This window comes from Metopolophium dirhodum, chromosome 2 (assembly GCF_019925205.1).
Source record: "Metopolophium dirhodum isolate CAU chromosome 2, ASM1992520v1, whole genome shotgun sequence".
NCBI lineage: Eukaryota > Metazoa > Arthropoda > Insecta > Hemiptera > Aphididae > Metopolophium > Metopolophium dirhodum.
In genome coordinates this window covers 16,268,734-16,291,406 of record NC_083561.1, presented here as the reverse complement: position 1 = coordinate 16,291,406, position 22,673 = coordinate 16,268,734, and the positions used below count along the sequence as shown (strand labels likewise).

Genomic DNA, 22,673 nt, shown 5'->3' with positions numbered 1-22,673 from the left:
TAGCGTCTACTGTACGGTACCGTAAAATACCGGTGGCGTCGCGGCAAGAGCGGCGTTCACCTCCACTGTAGAATTTTGCATCATATCGGATTTTTGCTCATCACTCAACTTAACGAGACTTAATAACTTTTTAGGATAAAAACTTATCGGGTTTTGTGTTTGATGAGCTAAAATCAGAAATAATGCAGCGTTTTACAGTGAAGGTGGGTGGTTTTTACCGAAATATCTGCCAGCCCTGATTATTTACATTGCATCTCGACGATGGACAGCGAGGACGACATCGTTAGAGGAAGTACATTGAGCGGCGTTGGTAGGAGCTTGGATGACAAATGCATCGGCTTCCAAGGATTTCGTCAAGTGATTGCTGAGCACATGGCAATACTTTCAAACAACCGAAGGACTATCTCACGTATGCAGGTACGTTTGCTGCAGCAAGCGGGGTTCTTTTTCTCATCGAAAGCTTCGGGGATAAACGATGGAACAGCCACGCCGCTGATCGGAGCTGGTCCTGGTACCCCTCGCCCCGCCACATCACCGATCAAAAACGGGTGGTGGCAGGCGGGGTGAGGTGCGGCGAGACTGTACTGCGTACATCAGATTTTGAGGTTAGCGTCTACTGTACGGTACCGTAAAATACCGGTGGCGTCGCGGCAAGAGCGGCGTTCACCTCCACTGTAGAATTTTGCATCATATCGGATTTTTGCTCATCACTCAACTTAACGAGACTTAATAACTTTTTAGGATAAAAACTTATCGGGTTTTGTGTTTGATGAGCTAAAATCAGAAATAATGCAGCGTTTTACAGTGAAGGTGGGTGGTTTTTACCGAAATATCTGCCAGCCCTGATTATTTACATTGCATCTCGACGATGGACAGCGAGGACGACATCGTTAGAGGAAGTACATTGAGCGGCGTTGGTAGGAGCTTGGATGACAAATGCATCGGCTTCCAAGGATTTCGTCAAGTGATTGCTGAGGACATGGCAATACTTTCAAACAACCAAAGGACTATCTAACGTGTGCAGGTACGTTTGCTGCAGCAAGTGGGGTTCTTTTTCTCAACGAAAGCTTCGGGGATAAACGATGGAACAGCCACGCCGCTGATCGGAGCTGGTCCTGGTACCCCTCGCCCCGCCACATCACCGATCAAAAACGGGTGGTGGCGGGCGGGGTGAGGTGCGGCGAGACTGTACTGCGTACATCAGATTTTGAGTTTAGCGTCTACTGTACGGTACCGTAAAATACCGGTGGCGTCGCGGCAAGAGCGGCGTTCACCTCCACTGTAGAATTTTGCATCATATCGGATTTTTGCTCATCACTCAACTTAACGAGACTTAATAACTTTTTAGGATAAAAACTTATCGGGTTTTGTGTTTGATGAGCTAAAATCAGAAATAATGCAGCGTTTTACAGTGAAGGTGGGTGGTTTTTACCGAAATATCTGCCAGCCCTGATTATTTACATTGCATCTCGACGATGGACAGCGAGGACGACATCGTTAGAGGAAGTACATTGAGCGGCGTTGGTAGGAGCTTGGATGACAAATGCATCGGCTTCCAAGGATTTCGTCAAGTGATTGCTGAGCACATGGCAATACTTTCAAACAACCGAAGGACTATCTCACGTATGCAGGTACGTTTGCTGCAGCAAGCGGGGTTCTTTTTCTCATCGAAAGCTTCGGGGATAAACGATGGAACAGCCACGCCGCTGATCGGAGCTGGTCCTGGTACCCCTCGCCCCGCCACATCACCGATCAAAAACGGGTGGTGGCAGGCGGGGTGAGGTGCGGCGAGACTGTACTGCGTACATCAGATTTTGAGGTTAGCGTCTACTGTACGGTACCGTAAAATACCGGTGGCGTCGCGGCAAGAGCGGCGTTCACCTCCACTGTAGAATTTTGCATCATATCGGATTTTTGCTCATCACTCAACTTAACGAGACTTAATAACTTTTTAGGATAAAAACTTATCGGGTTTTGTGTTTGATGAGCTAAAATCAGAAATAATGCAGCGTTTTACAGTGAAGGTGGGTGGTTTTTACCGAAATATCTGCCAGCCCTGATTATTTACATTGCACCTCGACGATGGACAACGATTGACAACGATAGACAGCGAGGACGACATCGTTAGAGGAAGTACATTGAGTGGCGTTGGTAGGAGCTTGGATGACAAATGCATCGGCTTCCAAGGATTTCGTCAAGTGATTGCTGAGCACATGGCAATACTTTCAAACAACCGAAGGACTATCTGACGTATGCAGGTACGTTTGCTGCAGCAAGCGGGGTTCTTTTTCTCATCGAGAACATTGGTGATAAACGAAGGAACATCTAGGCCACTCCGCTGATCAGAGCTGGTCCCAGTAGCTATCGCCCCACCAAGTCATTGATTATTAGGAACCAGAGGCCGGGTGAGGTGCGACGAGAGTTTACTGCCCACATCGAAATTTGCGGTTAGTGTCTAGTCTACGGTCACGTAAAATACCGGTTGCATCGAGGCAAGTGCGGTTGTCACCTCCACTGTAGAATTTTGTACCATATCGAATTGTTGCTCACCATTCGACTATTCGAGACTTGAGAACTTTTTAGGATAAAAACTTCTCTGGTATCGAGTATGGTGAGCAAAAATTAGAAATAGAGCAACGTTTTGCAGTGAAGGTGGGTGGTTTTTCCCGAAATATCTGCCGGACCAGAATTATTTCCATTGCTTCTCAATAATTGACGGAAATTGAAAATACAAGGACGATAGTGCTGGCAGGAACAGTGAATCAGGTGCAACAGTCCTTATCATGTTCGTTTTACTGCGGTTATCACATCAATCTGAGCTTGGAAGCTGGTTCGGTGAATGGTGATAACTGTTAACGTAAGTGGATTATCTATTTTTTTAATTACGTGTGCTGAGTACGGTGGTCACAATTGTATGATATAATATAAAATGAAGAGAAAAACTAATTTTTTCCCGACGTTTTACAGTGAATGTTGGTGGTTTTTACCGAACTATCTGCCGGCCTCGATTATTTACATTGCGTCTCGCCGATTGACAACGATGGACAACGAGGTAGACATCGTTAGAGGAAGTACATTGAGCGGCGTTGATAGGAGCTTGGATGACAGATGTAACGACTTCCAAGGATTTCGTCAAGTGATTGCAGGATGCAGGTACGTTTGCTGTAGCAAGCGGGGTTCTTTTTCTCATCGAGAACTTTGGTGATAAACGAAGGAACAGCTACGCCACGCCTTTGATCGGAGCTGGACCCGGTAGCTCTCGCCCCACCAAGTCACTGATCATTAGTGAGCGGTGGTGGGATGAGGTGCGAAGTGGTATCAACATCAGTATTTGAATCTAGCGTTTACTTTACGGTATCGTAAAAAACCGGTTTCGTCGCGGCAAGAGTGGCGATCACCTCCACTGTAGAATTTTGTACCATATCGGACTTTTGCTCATCATTCGACTATTCGAGGCTAATAATCTTACCTTTAGATTTTATAAGAGGTCAATTTACTCTAGTTTTTAAATTAACGGAACTACACGTGTTTTGATGAACGTAAAATTTTCTATGTTATGCACTTGTAAGACGAAGACAGCACATCAGGTATCACGTCCTCTTAATGGTGATTAAATAACAATATTATACCTACCTAACTTTTGCTGCTTTTATAATTTAACGGTGCCTGGGCAAAAGGGATTATGTCCATTTTTTTAATAAAAATATTTTGTTTTGTTTTGTACTTACATAATTATACGCTGGGTTTGACATTACAATTTGATTATCCCATTCTTAATTAACAACATTATAAAGAAATATAGCCAAATTGTAGTGTCACCAGTGGACCCAGCTTATAATTGCACTACATCATAATGTATTCTAATTTAAACAATATTTTCTTAAAAATTTAAAATGCATAGAAATGATTACATTAAAATAACATATTATTAATTCTTGTTTTTTTTTATATCTTTAAAAAAAATTATTATTGTCATTCAATAAAATGAATGACTAATTCATAGTCTAATAATCGTTAATTATGATCACTGATTATATAATACTAATACATTATTAGTTACCTATTCATAGTTTTATTTTAAATTTAGTATGCTATATTATAATGCATTCTGTTCATTTTTTTTCATTTTCATTGTGATTTTTAGAATACTAGAATTGAATATTTTGTATAAATGTGTAGAAGTGTCATATCATGATATAAAATAATACCAATGTGAACAAAAACTAATTCTCTATTTCTTTTATCATTATAAATTTGATTTTTTATTGTATAAAGTATCAATCTAATAATTGCTGATTGTGAATAAATAATAATATACCAAATAATACCTATACTTAGTTGTTTTTTTTTTAATTTAGGGTGCTTTATTATAATGCATTATATTCCTTTTTTTAAATTTTAATTATGATTTACAGAAAACTATAAAACAATAGTTTGAAAACATTTACTACAGTGTTCTTATTTTTTAAATGTATACTGTATAGTCTTATGGTTACTATTATCAAAAATAACACTTTTTTTTAAGTTTTAAATATATATTCCATTGACATAATTGTACTCAATTACAGTAATAGAACCACACTAGCTGCGAAAGGTAGTTGCTATAGCTATCACTAACATAGTTACTTATCAGTTATCAGCATAGGTACTTGTTAAAAATACTTTTTTTAATTATTTTAAATAGGTATTTAAATACTTATATTACAAATTATTATAATATCTATTTAAATACACTTGTTAATAAATATTTAAATACAAATAAATCCAAAAAATATTTCAAATACTTAATTTTTTTTTTAGATTTATTGTTAAATATTCTCTATTCTTAGAAATAATTATTTGTTTAATGTATTGTATGTGCCATGTGGAAAAAATTGTAGGTGTATACAGAAGGTAGGAACACAAATAAACAATTGAGAACTGTCCTTATTGTCGATACCTTTTTCCTTATCACTAGGGCAGAGGACTTCTAGTATATTTCTTTCGCACAATCATAAAAATGGCCAACTAGATGTAAATTTTATATTACGACAAATTCAAATCTGTAATTTTATGTTTCACATTTTTTAGACACATTTATATGTATTTTCGATTTTCTGGGGTTTTTCTGTATTTTTTCACATTTTTTAAATTTGCTGTTTACCTATATATATATTTGTTTACTTATATTAGTTTATTAATTATTTTATATTTTTTGTAAATTTTTGTATACGACTAGAATTTTCTTGAGATGTGACAATACGATATTTTAAATTCTGAGCGGAACAGATGAGCGTATTGATTTTACCATAATGTGTGTTTTTTTAATTTTTTGTCTGTCGTCACCGTTTGGGGCAGTAAAAAATTGTGCATTTGTATTTTTAATATTTTTCAATTACAATATATAATAACAATATATCAGGAGCATTGTACAATTGTTCACGCTTTTTGATCCAACAAATAACATTTTAATGACATTTATAGAATGAGAATTAGAAAAAAACCAAAAAAAATTAAAATTAAAATTTCCGTAAACAGCTCAAAAACAGTCAACATATTTTGAAAATGTTATCAGGTATAGGAATTGATAAAATAAACTTACGATATAAATTTAAAGTATCTAAAGTTTTTTGTTTTTGAATAACAACAAAATGAGAAAATCACTACTTGAGAAATCGAGTGAATATCCAATGTAGTAAAGAGTTGAACTTTAAACGCTCATAAAAATTTAATTTGACTTTCTCAGACATTTTTTTTTTATAAAGGTAGGAAAACTTATAAAGAATCTTGTATTACTTTTCAAAATCTTTGATTTAAAAAGAAAAATGTTTAGGTTTATCTAACTCAAAATAATTTACACATTATCGTGATTTTTACGCCTTTTGTCAAAATTTGAACTTTAAATGCTTATAAAAAAAAATTGTGACAATGTATTTTTATTATTTTTTAACTGTCATTGTAACAATATATTAGGAACTTTTTATTAAATTGTTAAAATTTTAAACCAAACAAATAACATTTTATTGATATTTATAGAAAAAATAACTAAAAAAAAGGTGGATAAGTGGATGTTGCTCTGCTGTACAGTAGGTTACAAGTGGGTCACTGTAATGGATGGTGTTAAATTTGAATTCAATGATATAATATCATTGTATAAGAAAAACGATTCTGAGCGAAAACGGCCAGTCAGCCTATGATATTACCAAGTATATTTGATGATATTATTGTGAATAAAGTAATTTATATATAACCTATTTACGTGGAGCCTTGTTTTAAATTTTCAATCCTTAGCCATAAAAGTTAAACATTTTATATATTTGTAACCACAAAATAATTAATAAATTATAAATTTGATAAATGTTGTCAAAATTTGAACTTTAAATGCTTATAAAAAAAAATTGTGCCTATGTATTTTTAATATTTTTTAACTTCTATTAGAATGATATATTAAGAGCCTTATATTAAAATTTCACGCTTTTTTACTCAACAAATAAAAATTTATTGATATTTATAGAAAAAAAAACTAAAAAAATTGAAAACTGACAACGTCCGTAAACAGCTCAAAAAGAGTCAAAATATTTTCAACATTTTATGGTGTATATAGAAAATGCTAATATAAACATTCAGTGAAATTTTCAAGTATCTACAGTCATTCGTTTTTTAATTATAATAAAATAAGAAAATTGTTACATGAGAAATCGAGTAAATATCAAATGTTGTAAAAATATAAATTTCAGACGCTCATAAAAATTTAATTTAAGTTTCTTGTAGACATTTTTTTTTTTGATAAAGGTAGACAAACTTATGAGTAATCTTATATTACATTTTCAAATCTTAGATTTAAAAAGAAAAATTTTTATGAATTCTCAACTCAAAATAATTTGCTAATTTTCGTGATTTTTCCGTATTTTGTCAAAATTTGAACTTTAAATGCTTATAAATAAAAACTGTGACTAAGGATTTTTATTATTTTCATCTGCCTATGAAACAATAACTTAACCTAGGAGCCTTCTATTAAATTTTCAAGCTTTTTTAATCAACAGATAAAATTTTATTGATATTTATAGAAAAAAAAACTAAAAAAATTGAAAACTGACAATGGCCGTAAACAGCTCAAAAAAAGTCAAAATATTTTGTAAATTTTATGGTGTATAGAAAATGCTAATATAAACATTCAGTCAAAATTTCATGTCCCTACGGTCATTTGTTTTAGAGTTACACCAAAAACCAAAAAAAATTCCTGTTTTTCCTTAATTTTTCTTTTGTTTTTCACGTCGCTTGTGAAAACTACTGGGAAATGTTTACTTTTGACCCCCCAAAGTACCAACTAGATTCACTTTCCTATTAGAAAAGTTACTATTGAAGAAAATCCAAGCACTTTTACTATCCTAAAAGGTGATGACAGACACAAAAATAAAAAAAAAAATAAAAAAAAACACACATCATTGTAAAATCAATACATTCATCGCTTCGCTCAGAATCTAAAATTGGACACTAAACAGCTCCAAACAGGTCAAAATATAATAAAAATATTATAACATTGTATATTTACAAAATATATTATATTGTAATGTATTACAGAAAAGTTATTGGGTACCTAACTGCGTTATTTAGAAAAAAAATATATAACCATTTACACAGTGTATTAGGATACGTTAGTATATATTATCTTAATTAATTACTAGTTATTACCAAAGGTGGGTAAGTTAATGAAAATAATTAATTTTGGCAAGTTAAGATAATTTAATTGAATTGCCTTGAATTAAGTTAAAAGTTAACACTTCATTCATAAAATTACAACAGAATTGAATAATATCTGATATTATATGTATAGGTAGTTAATTATATTATAATAATCTTGGTAATTATAATTTAGTATAGTTTTGACTTGTGGACAATAGATAAACAAATAGGTACATAAAAGTAATTATTTTGTTGGATTTCGTCATTGATTAAACTATTAAAGCATGTAAATAGGTGCTTGGTACTTACAGCAATTAATTGTAACTCATACATTTATTTAAACTGTTAGACCTCTTATTTAATCACTATAATATATGTTATTTATTAGCTTTATAATATAGGTGTAATTTTTAAGTAAATTACATTTATTTCCTAGTTAACTTTTTCAAGTTAAAAAAAACTGAAATAAGTTTTAAATTAAAATTTTAAAATTTAAGCTTACATTTTACTCTATTAACTAACAAGTTAAAAAATATAGTTAAAAGGACACTACACCCGCAAAATTCTTGTTTTCTCTGTTTGTTTAACTCACTATTTCTACTTTTGTTTTTTTCAAGTGTTCTCCAGAATTCATATGACTTTTTCAATTTTTTTGAACAGTATGAAGGATCGTGTGTAGAAAGTCGAGCTTTCTTCCAATATATTAAACACTCATCAATCACAAGATTTGCACTATCGTTTAAATTTAATTTAACAAACCGCATATTGTAAAATAAAACACTTAGACAATCCTTTTTAGATGGTAATTTACTACCCGTTATTTGATTTTTTACTGAATTAATTAAATAAATATTTCGATTCGGCATATTATTGAAAAATTACGGAAAGCAGAGAAGACGTTAAATCAATTACAACCGTGATGGTGAACTGTCGTCTGTCGTCAATCATTACGATTAGGTACTGATTACTGAAGTAATATCGTTATTACTTATTACAATCGAGACATATTCGTAAATAATGAGATAAGATTTAAGATTAAGATGTTTTCGGGTTTATCTGTACATTCCGAATAATAATATTATAGTTTATTGAGAAAATAGTAAATTATTTTATTTAATGTCAAAAATAACGAAAAATTAAATATTACCGAATTACAAAATATTTTTAGGTTTATATTTTTTGTGATAGACAGTATAGGCTAACCAAATAAAATTAGAAAACTTTAAAATGAACATAACTACGAGTATAAATGTGTTTGTATTAATCTTTTTGTAATTTTATAAATTCAATAGAAAAAAATTAAAAAATGTAAATTAACTCAATTTGTTCATTTTTCAACCCTTTTGCGGCATGTGAAGGGGTTAACATATCAAGTCCAAGTTTTTATAGAATCATCATTATGTAACTCTTAACAAAATAAGAATATGCTGCGAGTTGATTTCGAAAATTATTTTTTTACCTCTATAAGGTTGGACCACCCTAACCCGCATAGCAAAAACTATTTTAAGCAGGAAAGAACCAAGAAGGCTACATTCATAACTAAGAAACGAGATTTTCACCACATAAAAAGGAGAATTTTGGCTGTGCAATTACGTTTTTATTTTTTCGATGTCAGAACTACAAAAAAAGTTATTCAACTTTTAAATACACAATCAATTATGGTTTTTGAAACAATAAGAACTTTTTTCGTATAAGTGATATTAAAATAAATTTAAAACAACATTGCACAGCCAAAGTTCTTCTTTCTATGTGGTCAAAATCTCGTTTCTTGGTTATAACTATAGCCTTTTCGGTTCTTCCTCACGCAAAACCGTTTTTGCTATGTTGTACTTATACATATTTTGCAAGATGCGAGACAACACATAGCGGGTGTAGCGTTCTCTTAAGTGGCCTTTACGGGCATTATTTAAGGGGCAACATTTAGGCAATTTCTAATCTTGTCATAGCCACCCGGGATCTATAATAATATGCGTGTTAGTTGTAAATGATTATTAGTGTGAGTGAAATTAAATGCGGGTATCCATGGAAACCTATCTAGTAAGGGCATGCCATGTCAATAACTCGATAACCATATAAATTTCACAACATGAATTTTACAAAAACATAAATTTATTTTGACAAAATTAAAGTTGGTTAACGTTGTTTGCTTTTGATTCTGAAAAAAATATTTGAATTCAGCAGAAAAATGTCTGTAAATCGCACGAAACATTTTCCGTTTTTAATATTAATTTTAATTTTAATTATGATTCGAAAAAGTTCATATTTTAAAGTTTTCAATTACAGTTTACAATAATATAAAATTTAGTTTTTATGAAGTGCTTCGTAGAATCTATAGACAACTTTTCAAGTTGTCAGAGTTCAAATTTTTTTTCAGAATCAAAATTAGACAACGCTAACTAACTTTAATTTTGTCAACACTTTAGGTCTTTTTAGCTAAAATTGACGGCAGTAGCGAGGCGCCGAGGCCCCTTAACTTGCCCAGCTTTGCGTATAATACAATATTTTACCACTGTAATACTGTATAATACAAACTCACATCTCTAATTATACATAAATAATTTAAGCTATATTAGTATTATAATAGTATGATATATGCAACAAACAACAGTAGGGGTTGTGTTGTAGGTATATGTTTTTTTTATACCCATGTATACAACAATATAGAAAAATTATTGTCCATCGTTCATACCCGTGAAAAATAAAAAATAAAAGGCACTATATATTAAACCTTAGTGATAGACGATAGTCACATTATTAAATTTATTTATTTATTTTTATAGTTATAGTTTTGTATGTTTGTGTTTGTTTATACTAAATAAAAGTGGATTAGGCTTACGTGGGGATATACCTACCATTATAAAAAAAAAACCCACAGTTATAATAATAATATGTACTACCTACCTTTTTATACACAGCATATAGCCGGTAGTGTAGCTACTGCACATTGTTATTATTTTTATTTTTATATAATATCTATGGTGGTGCGGAAGTATATACACACTTTCACTATATAATAAATAATAAATATTACTCCATTGTGTGTTTAGCGATCTGTTCAATGTAAGTATAGGTACCTATTCGGTTATATATTTAGGTGAGTTTTACTTAGAGTATCTTTTGTCAACGGTTGACACATATTTAACCGTTGTCACATAACCAAGGTAGGTACCAACCTAATACGTGTCTATTTCATTCCATCATTAATTTAGTTACTAACACGTTAATGTTTTAAAATTACGAAAATAAAAGTACGATTAAACCCAACTACATAAAACCAGTCTATCTAAATAAAACTATAGGCTATACTGCAGTGTTTCCCAACCTATAGGTTTCGAACTAAAATTGGGTCACAAAATATTTTTGATGAGTCACTGTCGTAAACTTATATAATAATAGGAAAATAAAAATTAATTTAAATTCAAAAATAATCTTTATACATTTTAACAGAATTAAGTTTTCATAATTTAATGATTTGAGGAATATTACTACCTACATGAAATAATATAATATAAGTTAATACGTATGCAGCATTACTTGACAGTTGACACACACATGACTTTATAATTATTAATTATTGTAATTATTCACAATAACGATAAAGATATTATATTGATAATGAGCATTTAAAAAAACGACGACCAAGTTGGTGATAACAAAGTTAGAATCGAGAAGTGTAGTAGGCGCATGGGACATGAAGTTTAGTGAACATCAAGGAGGACTTAACAACTCAGTGTCCAATTACACGCCACCTCTTCCTTCGAAATTATACGGATATATTTTAGAGGAGAAGCAAATATTCTAGTCTCCACAAGATCAAAACGATGAGGGACAGTATAAATAAAATTAATTTTAAAAAACACTTAACATTGTGTCGTTATATTATAATGTAATAGAAAGTACTTTTTTAATTAATTTTCTGAATAATTAAAGTGTATTTAAATGCACATTAAACGATTATTTTGTCGTTAACAATACGCGTTAAGTGTAATTTAAGTTTAACATGTACAGTGCCATGGCGGGGGTCTTTGGGGTCGGGGAAACTTTGAAAAAATAAATAAATCTAGCATAATGACAATATTATTGATACTCGTACCTAAACAATATCACACCAGAAATAAACACACCGTAAATTAAAAACCAACCACGATAACGAGTTTATGGCGGTCGATGACACAAAGCGCGACGTCGCGGTCGATAACTGAGTTGATGACAATAATTACTAAAAAATACAATGAAACAAAAATATGAACGGCGAGACGTCATGTCTCTTAGCGCAACGATTACCTCCACCCGTTTTCCAATTACCCCCGCCACAGTGACTGGCAGAATGAGACAAATTTGACATCGTCTCATATTAATTTTGATACAGTATTTGGCAAGGCTGGGCATTTTTTTTAACGCGTTAAGTTAAGTTATTTTAAAATAATTAAGTTAAGTTAAGTTAAAAGTTACTCGTATTTTTTTTTCGTTAACTCGTTAAGTTAAGAGTTAACTTTGGAAAAAAGTAGCTTAACTTAGTGTAAAGTTAAATTTTGGTAATTTGCAAAAATAAAAAATTCTAGACACATATAATATGGTTTATTAGATAGTTTTTCTTTACACTCAAGAAAATTACTAGGGAAATTTAAAATGATACATCAAAGTAAAAACCCATTAAAAAATGTGCATTATTCTTCAGACGAAAATTAATTTAATTTAGATACTTTAGAAATAAAATTAACTTGAAGTTAACACATTAATCTTGAAAAAAAAGTAACTTATTAAGTTAAAAGTTAATTTTCAAAAAAAGTAACGAGTTAATTAACTTAACGTTTTAACTTAATTTTAACTTTTAACTCGTTAATGCCCAGCCTTTGTATTTGGATGGTTACTGAATTAACCCACCATGGGCATATAATGACCAATCGGCGACGTACAGACAACCGACAGAAATTCTCTACATTGTTAGAAAATATCACAATTAACAGAGTAAAATGGATTCTTTTAACGTACAATTTTTGGATTCCACACTGTTTTTTTGGAGACAAATACACCTATACGCATTCCATACTAACTTGAGTTTTACTCCAATAATGATTTTGAAAACATATTTGAGTTTATTATGAAGTCTATTTTAACTCATTCGACAGCGAACGAGGTAAGCGTTGTTACACACTCGTTACTCGTATCATAAACGCCCAACATCGAAATTATTAAATGGCAAAATGACAAATGTAATTCAAACCAAAACGATTTCCAACATATTATGTCATATTATACAATATTGATTTTTACAAAGATAATAATTTAAAAAAATATTTTAATTTATCGTCAACTTTGGATCCTCTGATCTGTTTTTAATTTATTATTCTTAAAAATAAAAAATCTCACTTGAAACTTAGAAAAAAATCGAATTTTCAGAAATGTCTATGGAAAAGTTTTTAATTTGCTTTTTATATTTATCACTTGTAGGATTCAATATAAATTACATAATAAATCCAAATGTGTTTTCAAAATTATTATCGGAGTAAAACTTAATTCAGTACGTTGGATTGTTGGAATGCGTATTATAGGTCTTTTTTCTAAGTGGTAGTGTAGAATCCCTTAAAAAAAATATTTCTATGAAGTTGGAATTTTTTTTTTTAAATATTTTACACTTTTGTACCATCAGTGCTGTAATCAGAAAAATATTTTTTTTTTGGGGGGAGTGGGGGGGGGGGGGCACTTAATTTTTTTCTTTAGCCTTTGAAATGTTAGAATACCTAATTATGACCCCTTTGTTCATTAAGTGTATCTACTCTTTTTATGACTTTATATTTATGTTAACAACTATGGTACCTACATATTTTAATATAACAATGTATTAATATTGCCTATTATTGTAAACCATAGGTTAATGTATTCATTAATATAAGTATATTAATATATTATCATTATATCAAAATGTGTTGTAAACAAAACATTCCATTTTTTGTTCGAATATTATTAAAATTTACTAACAAAAATACAAGACTATATTAAGGCTGTTGTAAGCTGGTAGTTTTTTGAGCATTTAGACCAATAAGCGGAAAAAAATAAACTTCCAGAAGTCCAATTTAAATTTCAAAAAAATATAAGAATTTCTCCACTTTTTGTCTGTTTTGTAAAAAGCAAATTTTTTTTTTTAGTAAATAATACAGTATGTGAATTTTGAAAAAAAAAAATTAAATTGGTACTACACTAATTAAATAATATTATAAATCAAACATCCATTTTCTAAATAACATAGAAAATAGATTAAGGAATTCAAATATGTTTTCAAAATTAAAATATAGGGCTTTTGGTACTAGGTGAATTTTTCTTCCTTTTTTTGGGAGTTGAACTTTTTTTTATCACAAAATATAGTGACGTGACTCTTAGCCGTCATTTATCTTTAATTACATTAAGTATTCGGGGAACTCACACAACACACACACTAATGATCAGTCACAGATCACTAACGATGGATGTACAGTATTTCCTAAATCCGATCCCTACAAAATGGTTCGCTTTTGACAGCCTTAACTTTTAAATTTTATCAAATGTATAATATAATATAAAACAAGCCAAAAAAAATTTTGGGGGTGGGGCACGTGCCCCTTATGCCCACCCTCTGGCTACAGCATTGTGTACCATGTATATTACTTATTAAAAGTTAAAAGATGAGACGAAAAATAATATTTCCGTATTTATAGGGGTAGACGGTACACATGAACCCAGATATAAAACAACTATATTATGACTATGATAAAAAACCATCATTCTCGTGGTCATGTATATTTTATTAGCTCTGAAATTATGTAAATAAAAATTACAACATTGAAATATTTATGAAATACCACAATATAAATTCATATTAAAAAAAAATATATTTTTTCAATTTTCAATTGTTTACATTATACATACTTTATTTATAGGTACATTACCTGATTACCATATAAAATAATACATTTGGCTAAAAAAAAAATATCCTTTTTTCAGATTAATTTAGATTAAAATTTAAAGTTGTATAGTATAATATTATATTCATCATCTCTGTAAATTAAAACGGTTTAAATAGTGATCAGTAAAAATGTAACTCCAATTTATTGGTCAAAATGTAATCTTACTAAAATATTAGGTAATATACGCAATGTGCATTAATTTCAAATAATTTGAATTACCTAATTTAATTGTTTGAAGGGAAAAAAATATTATAATAATAAGTAATCATTTTTGGCAACGATTTATCCAATTCTGCTAAGTTTTTTTTAGTTTAAAGAACATCTTAGTAAAAATATGGAAAAGGATAATTTTACTAAAGAACATATATCAAACTGTTAAAAGAATGTGTCCACAATACAATTTTAAAAAATGTTTATCATAAACAATATTACTATTACACAATTAATATAACTGAATTTTTCTAAAAATTGTGGGACAATATTAGTCTTATGTTTGCATTTTTTTTAATTGAGACTTTAATGCTTAAAAAATATTTTTAAAAATATATGCTCATGTAAAATTTAAATACCTTTTTGGAATATTAGTTTGAACCATATTAAAAAAATATTTTAAACAGCAATCAGATAGTTCCAAAAAAGTATTTATATGGCAATATATATTTTATTTTAGTGATTTTGTAATGACATTTAAAAATCTATTACAAAATAAAATAATAATAAAATGAAAAAACAGACGGTGGAGAGACAAGATTTCCACGCGCTGACTAGAAACTAGAACAATATGTTTATACATGTAAGGTGGTACGAAAAAAAAATTATGTAATTTTAATTCTTAATAAAATTAGAACATAAAAATATTAAATTATATATAAAAAAAAGTTAACAACGAAATATTAAAAGTCTACAAAAACGGTTACCCAGATGACAAGTTTGGACCGTCTATACAATATTTATAAAGAAAACAAACAAAAAACACTTATTTTTTTAAATAGACTTTACTGGTAACGTTATTTTCACTTAAATATTTTTGACCCTAAAAATTACATTGGAGATAAATGTCCATTACTCATTTTGTTTTTGTCTGCATGGAACGCATTATTTACAGCAACAGGGACACCGGCTTGGAAACTATTGCTATCGTTATCTACATCTTCTTCGTACGTAGTACACGGTGACATCAACGATTCATCAGCAGGCGACTCATTGCGTAAACCGCGAGTGTGATAAAACGAAACTGATCTATAAACAGGAAGTGAGTATTGTAGCAAGTTACAAGATATATAAATATTGTTAATTAGTGAATAATTATTAATAAATTAACCTGAAATCATCCTCCAGATAAGGGTCAAGTTTTTCGACTATTTTTAGGAACCTTGGTCGTTGGGAAGCAGTCCAATTCCAACACAGTCTAACGATACCAGCTAACACATCAGGACAGAAGATTGGCAAGTTTAGTAAGTTGCCGTCAAGCACATGAGCCATGACCTCATTGTTGCTCTTTTCCAGGTAGGGTTGTGCACCCAGCGTCATCATTTCCCAGATCACGACCCCATAACTCCAGACATCTGACTGACTGGTAAATATACCTTCACTGAGGCTCTCAGGAGCCATCCACCGTATAGGCATTTCACCCTTATTTCCTTTGCGATAATAATCACCATTATATATTTGTCGACTCATACCAAAATCGCCAATTTTCACTGTCATATCATTAGCCACCATACAGTTTCGGGCTGCTAAATCACGATGAATAAATTTATTATATTCTAGGAACGCCATACCATCAGCTATTTGTGCAGCCATACGAATTATGATGTATCTGAAATATAAACAAATACTCATAAAATGTGTTAATGAATGTTTACAAAAAAAAAAAAAATAACATTCAAGTCTTACCTAGTGGGTGGAGGTGGATCATCAGAATTCTTGCACTTCACCAATACACTTTTTAAATCGCCACGGCCCATGAGTTCCATTATGAGTAGTGGTGGGTGGGTCTTGGTTACTACACCGAGCAATTTCACTATATGGTATGCTTCACTGAACTTCTTCATTATGGCAGCTTCATTCAAAAACTCTGTATGATATCTCAAAAAATTTGACTTGCTTACAGATTTTACAGCACATGGTATAGAATGAGGCATTAGCAGACCTTCGTGAACTGTGCCAAATGTCCCTCTACCAAGTATTTTCAGTATAACCACATCTTCTCGGGGTGTCTCCCAATCGTCCTCGACATATATGCCAACGTAGCCAGGATTATTGGCTAGATTAAACATGTTATTGCGTTCTAAAATCTTACGACTAAAGTGTGTACGAATAATAACACCTGTTAATACAATTAATATACAGCCACAAATAACAATTAAGAGAATAAGGTGCCAACTATTAAATGCGTCTGGATAGGGAAGATCAAATTTTTTCACAGTAGTATATGGCCCAGGTCCGTATAATGAAACAGCTTGGATTCTGTATTGATAAACACCAGGCAGTATATTCTTGAAGACATATGATCGGCCAGCATTTTCGTATTCCTTCATAGTAACACACACAGAAACAAAATTAGGCGCTTCCAAGCGCTTATAGTGTAACTGAAAACTATGTATTATGCTATTTATAAGCTTTGGTGACTCCCAAAATATATTAACTGTGTGATTATTCACAATTTCATCTCGTACAGTTTCGCTATCAATAATATCTGCTTGCTTATTTTCCAAAGTGCGGAAGGATATTAACGTCTCTTGACTACAAGAATTTATATTGCTTTGGTTTAATTCTTGTTTGACAACCTCTCTACAAACCAATATAGACAGTAAATATTGACTATAATGCCTAAGGTTACTTAGATTAAACGATGTAACATTTTCATTTAACTGAATCTGGAAATAAGATGAGCTACCATCTCTATGGGTAACATTGTTCAACATATTACTGACTGACCACATTTCTGTACAGTTTTCATTTATAAAAGTATTTACAATACTTGGAAAAACAGAGTCATCGCTGTTTTGCATTGCCAAACATTTTGAATTAATAAAGATATTAAGAATGTTACTGCTGCACGATTCAAATGTATACCTGTGATTGTTCAATGAATTTAAATCTATGTCTATACCGTGTTCAAAATCGTTGCATATATTATTAACGATATTCTTTTGTGGTTCGCACTGTTTTTCACATGTGTCATCAGTTGATGGTTTAATAATTGATGAGGAGGATTTGTGTGTTATGCCGTTCCCATTGAATGTTTTGTTTCTACAATAACTACGTTCATCCAACATGGCTTGGTCGTCGGTTAAATGAATTCCCTTGATAATGTATTTGACCAATTTTCCATGAGGATGTGAAGGAGGTTTCCATGTCAGTTCTACTTCAGAACTAGACACTGGTTGAGCATTAAAGTATTGGGGAGAGGACGGCTTTGATGGAAGAGTCTTATTACGAAATATACTACTCATACTTGTCTTGGAAGAAATTGTGTAAGTCTTTACATAATAAATGTACTCTGTGTTTGGTTCTAAATTTGTAATAACATGGAAGATTTCAGTTTCATTTAAAGCTTTTTTTGAACTTATATCATCAATTTTCCAACTAGAATCTTCGCAATCGGTTGATTCTCTAGTATCATTCCATTTAGATGCTTCGATAAAATATACAAGAAACCTTTCCAAATTATCTGCTTCCACAGGTTTGTGCATTTGTAACACAATTGACTGTGAATCAATTTTAACGGTTTCTACTTGTAAATTATAAACAGTGCATGCGAACTGATCACCGTTAGATATAACTGACACTTCTATATCAGAGAATGTAGGCAGTGTAGACAGATTTCCAAATTTATATATTTCTGACATACATAACTTTGGATTGTAGTGAAAAGAAACCGTGCCGTTCAATATCTTAACTGGGCGAGTTTCGTTTTCACTGGTAGTCCAAAGTTTTTGTAAATTTTTATTGCCGCGTATCACCAAAGCCATTTTATTAACTGTATTTTCACCACGTATTTCGTACAGGCTCCGCAAGAAATTCAAAGAACTCAGCGAATACGATCGTATGATTTTTAACTGATCCAAAATAACTTCTACTTTTCCGATGTATTCTTCTAGTCGACGTTCTACGTCCTCGCTGGTACCGTATTTGACTTCAATCTCCAGAGATTTGATCGTTGTACAGTTGGTGTGCAAACGGTATTCGTAATTCTTCCTCAACATGTCGTCACTGATCTTGAAACTGTTACAGTTCCGCTGACAGTGTCCGGATCTCGTTTTCGTGCACACCGTACAGTTTTTTTTTGTCGGCCGTCACTTGGAACCCGTACGGACACTCGTCGCGACAAACGCGTTCGAACGGGATGTAATGGGTGTTCAGATCGTCCGGTGTCGATTCCTCTCTGGTCACCGGCAAACTGTGGCACTCGTCTGCGGTCAAGCACGACCTGATGTGGCCGTACCTATATAACAGAAAAACAAACTCTATCAGTACCTATACACGCGCGGATATGGCAAAATGAAAAACCGATTTTCCCGACACCATATTGTTATTATACTTACAGGCCGTATGGACATTCCCGGATGCATTCGCCCTTGTGCATGTACGCAGTGCACGCAAAACAATGCCTGGCAGAGTGCGGTTCGTCACAACCGCCAGCGCAGAGTGGATGGCAACCGTTCAACTTGCCGTACTGACATCGACCGGCTTCGTGGGACCAGCACAAGTCTTCCGGGCAGCCAATATTAGAGCACCCGTTGCACTTCGCTGGTTCGTCATTGCTGATTACGTTGATATCGTTGCTCACTCCGTTGGCGATTTGGCCCCAATCGATTGTCGTCGCATGACACAACTCTGTACAAAAATTAACACGATATATTATTTAAAAAACACATATTCGAATACTAGCTATGTACTAAGTTTGGGGGGGGGGGCTCTCTAAATGTACAATTCTACGCTTGACTATACGGTTAAGCTATTATAATTTTCAGTGGCGAAAAAAAAATATTCTATAATAATAGATATTAGGTGATTTTTAAAAAATATTTTAAGAACCTTTTAAGTACCAAAATATACGTTTATGGTAACATTTATACATTACGTCATTACTGGGTACCTACTTTACTTTATGTCTGTATTTTTTCTGAATTTAAGTTTCCAAAAATAGAAAGTGTCATCAATGTGTGGCTCCTATCCTTTATCATTTTTCATTGGGTTTTGCACAGCTTTTACAATTTTTTTTTTACTTAAATATAAGGTTTATTACATTGGCACCTTCCTAGCTGAAAAAGTCGTATACCCATTAATATTATTAACAATACATCACTGCCTATAATAATATCAATCAATATGCATTATGCAATATTAAAGCCAAATGTTTTTATTCGTTTTATTGGTAGGCATAAAACAATTTATGGATTTAGAATGTACCTAGAGGTACATAGACAACTTACTGAAACGTAGGTGCCTACGTCTTACAAGTTACGGGTAATGGCTATAAGCTGGCTAATACTAAATTGTTGACTTCCATCATCATAAGTGACTGGTTTTAAAAACAGACTAACGTAAAACATTACGTCAAATGAAATGATATGATTATGATGAAATACATTAATCCGTATAAATTAAAATAACTTATCATACATTATTATATTTTATTGATCGATTATTATTTGACTGACACTAAAAAGTAAATATTTGATACTAATATAGAAATTACATTACTCAGTAACATTAATATTACATTTGACATTCATTATTATAAAAATGGAACCTTTTATGACGCCTCAAATTGTATACAATACCCTCAAAATTTCGCATTTACATATTTGATTATTTACGCACAACCCCAGACCGACTTTGATCGACAGTCCACACAAATCCCAACAAAGAACCCGGGTTTGAAGAATATATTTCTTCGAATATAACTTTAAATTAATAATAGATGTTGCAAGACGTATTTCGTGGTCCCCTTTACCCCGCAATATAGGTGACGACAGCTGATACGGAAACACGAACTGAATCGTTAAAACTATATTGCAGGACGAAACTTGATAATCGAGTTATTTCCTAGCAATTTACGCGTCGTTGTTCGTTATCTCGACGAAGTAAACGTTTTCAGTAACTGTTGGACGCTATGTCTCTATATTATACGCTACCTAAATACAGAATATGCAGCCTGCAGGACACTATACGCACGCGCTCATATAGGCCCGACAGTCACACAATCGTTGTAGTAATAATTACAACGTTATTAATGTATTGTCGAAAATATAATGATAATAATATGTTTGCGATAAATGATAATTTCATAATAGAAGCGGTGACAACGTCCAGCGACCCGGACGACAACTGATTACATCGAGCGTATACATATTAACAATATGGACGTAACACACAAAAATGTATCATCATAGGAACATTAACAAATAATATAATATTGCCTACGTGAGCAATAATATCAATTACACACGCGATATAAATATATTCGTTAAAGTTTTTAGTTTTGTGTGATAACTGGCACTTAATATATTATAATATTTGTTAGAACAGCTCCTACTCCTCCCCCCCTCCGGGCCAATAAAGGTTGGACGTAACCACGTGGATCTGTTAAAATGTTTAAACAAACGATAATGGCTAATTATAACTATTATAATATATTATATATTGTTGAGTATTTTCAATTATGTAGAAGTACCTATTAGGTATACTTAGGTACCTACGCAATTCAAAAATAAAAATATATGTTTATGTATAAATTGGCGGTTGGTTGATTAAGACATGTTCGTTAGGTAATCAAAACCACTACCACACGTCCTGTTTGTGTATTTCAATAAAAATGAATAAATATATTAAAATGTACAGTAAAATAAAATTGTGAGTGACTACATTTTGGAATTTAAATAATAATATACAATTCAACCCGTAAGATACAGAAACGTATAAATCGTATATTCATATATATTGTAATATATTATACTAATATTATACCTATATAATATAAAATTCAAAAAAAAAATTAATACTATATCAACATTGTTATTATAAAAACTATGAAAATATATTATTTATTCAAATAGAATAAATAAATATACAAAATGCTTGAATAATAAAATTAGATAGTATGGTACAAAATAATGTAAAATAAAATATTCTGAGACAGGTATAATATTACTTGTCTACCAATTACTTTTGACCGTGGCGTCATGCCCCAGGACCCCCAAAATCAAAATTTTAATTAACAAGTTTTAAATATTTATGATAATGATATTTTTGTACACATTTATAATTGCAAATTTTTAAAATAATTTCCCAAGTTTATATTTTATTGAATAAACATTAATTTAATATCTTGTCTTATGTGATACACATATTTTGTAGGTATTTTAGAGTTTATCCATATTACCTGATTTTAAGATTTTGACCATGTACATTAGTACTTAGTACTTAAAAATTCGCAATTGCACTCATTAAGTATGACAGTAGGTACAATATTAGAATTAGAATCTACTATTTTTACCATTAACTAAAGCAATGTTATATATGTTTCTCCTAAATTATTTTTTAGTTCAAATTTTATTTCGAAGTTTGCACAGATTTAATAATATAAAAATTACTATTAATGCCTAATTATTTTTATTCTACTTTTTTACAAATATTTAATTTACCATTGACGCGTTATTATACTTAAGTTTTGTACCAATAATGTCCAATAAATTGATCTTACATTTAAATTAAATATTTAATTTATAGCTTAAGATAGTGAATCTTCTGTTTTTTGTTAAATTTTTAGGAGCCACTATAATCTTATAGTTAGGCCTTACGTCAATGACTTATGAGTGATGAAAAAACAACGGCATATCGAAACTACAAGAAAAACCTCGTACATATTCTAAGTTCGAACCACATGAGGGTTTAGGCTAAAAATAAGGTAAAATTACTTGTAATCTCATTGAGAACGTTATCTATGACTGTAAGTAGGATTTAGTCGGTACCTATACTTATTTGAAATTGTATGATATTAAACAAATTAAAAGTATAGATAGGTACACAAAATAGTATGTTGGTATGTAGGTTGTATGT

At 31.4% G+C, this 22,673-nt stretch overlaps 1 protein-coding gene across 1 annotated transcript in view; it reads right to left on the bottom strand.

The window, feature by feature from the left end:
* Window positions 1–15,228: 15,228 nt before the first annotated feature.
* Window positions 15,229–22,673, bottom strand: part of LOC132938066 (insulin-like peptide receptor) — a 49,218-nt gene continuing 41,773 nt past the window's right edge. Inside the window, 5 exon segments of the mRNA XM_061004733.1 lie at window positions 15,229–15,842; window positions 15,925–16,422; window positions 16,500–18,895; window positions 18,897–19,053; window positions 19,154–19,445. Coding sequence (XP_060860716.1) covers window positions 15,644–15,842; window positions 15,925–16,422; window positions 16,500–18,895; window positions 18,897–19,053; window positions 19,154–19,445 — 3,542 coding nt within the window. The 3' untranslated portion in view covers window positions 15,229–15,643.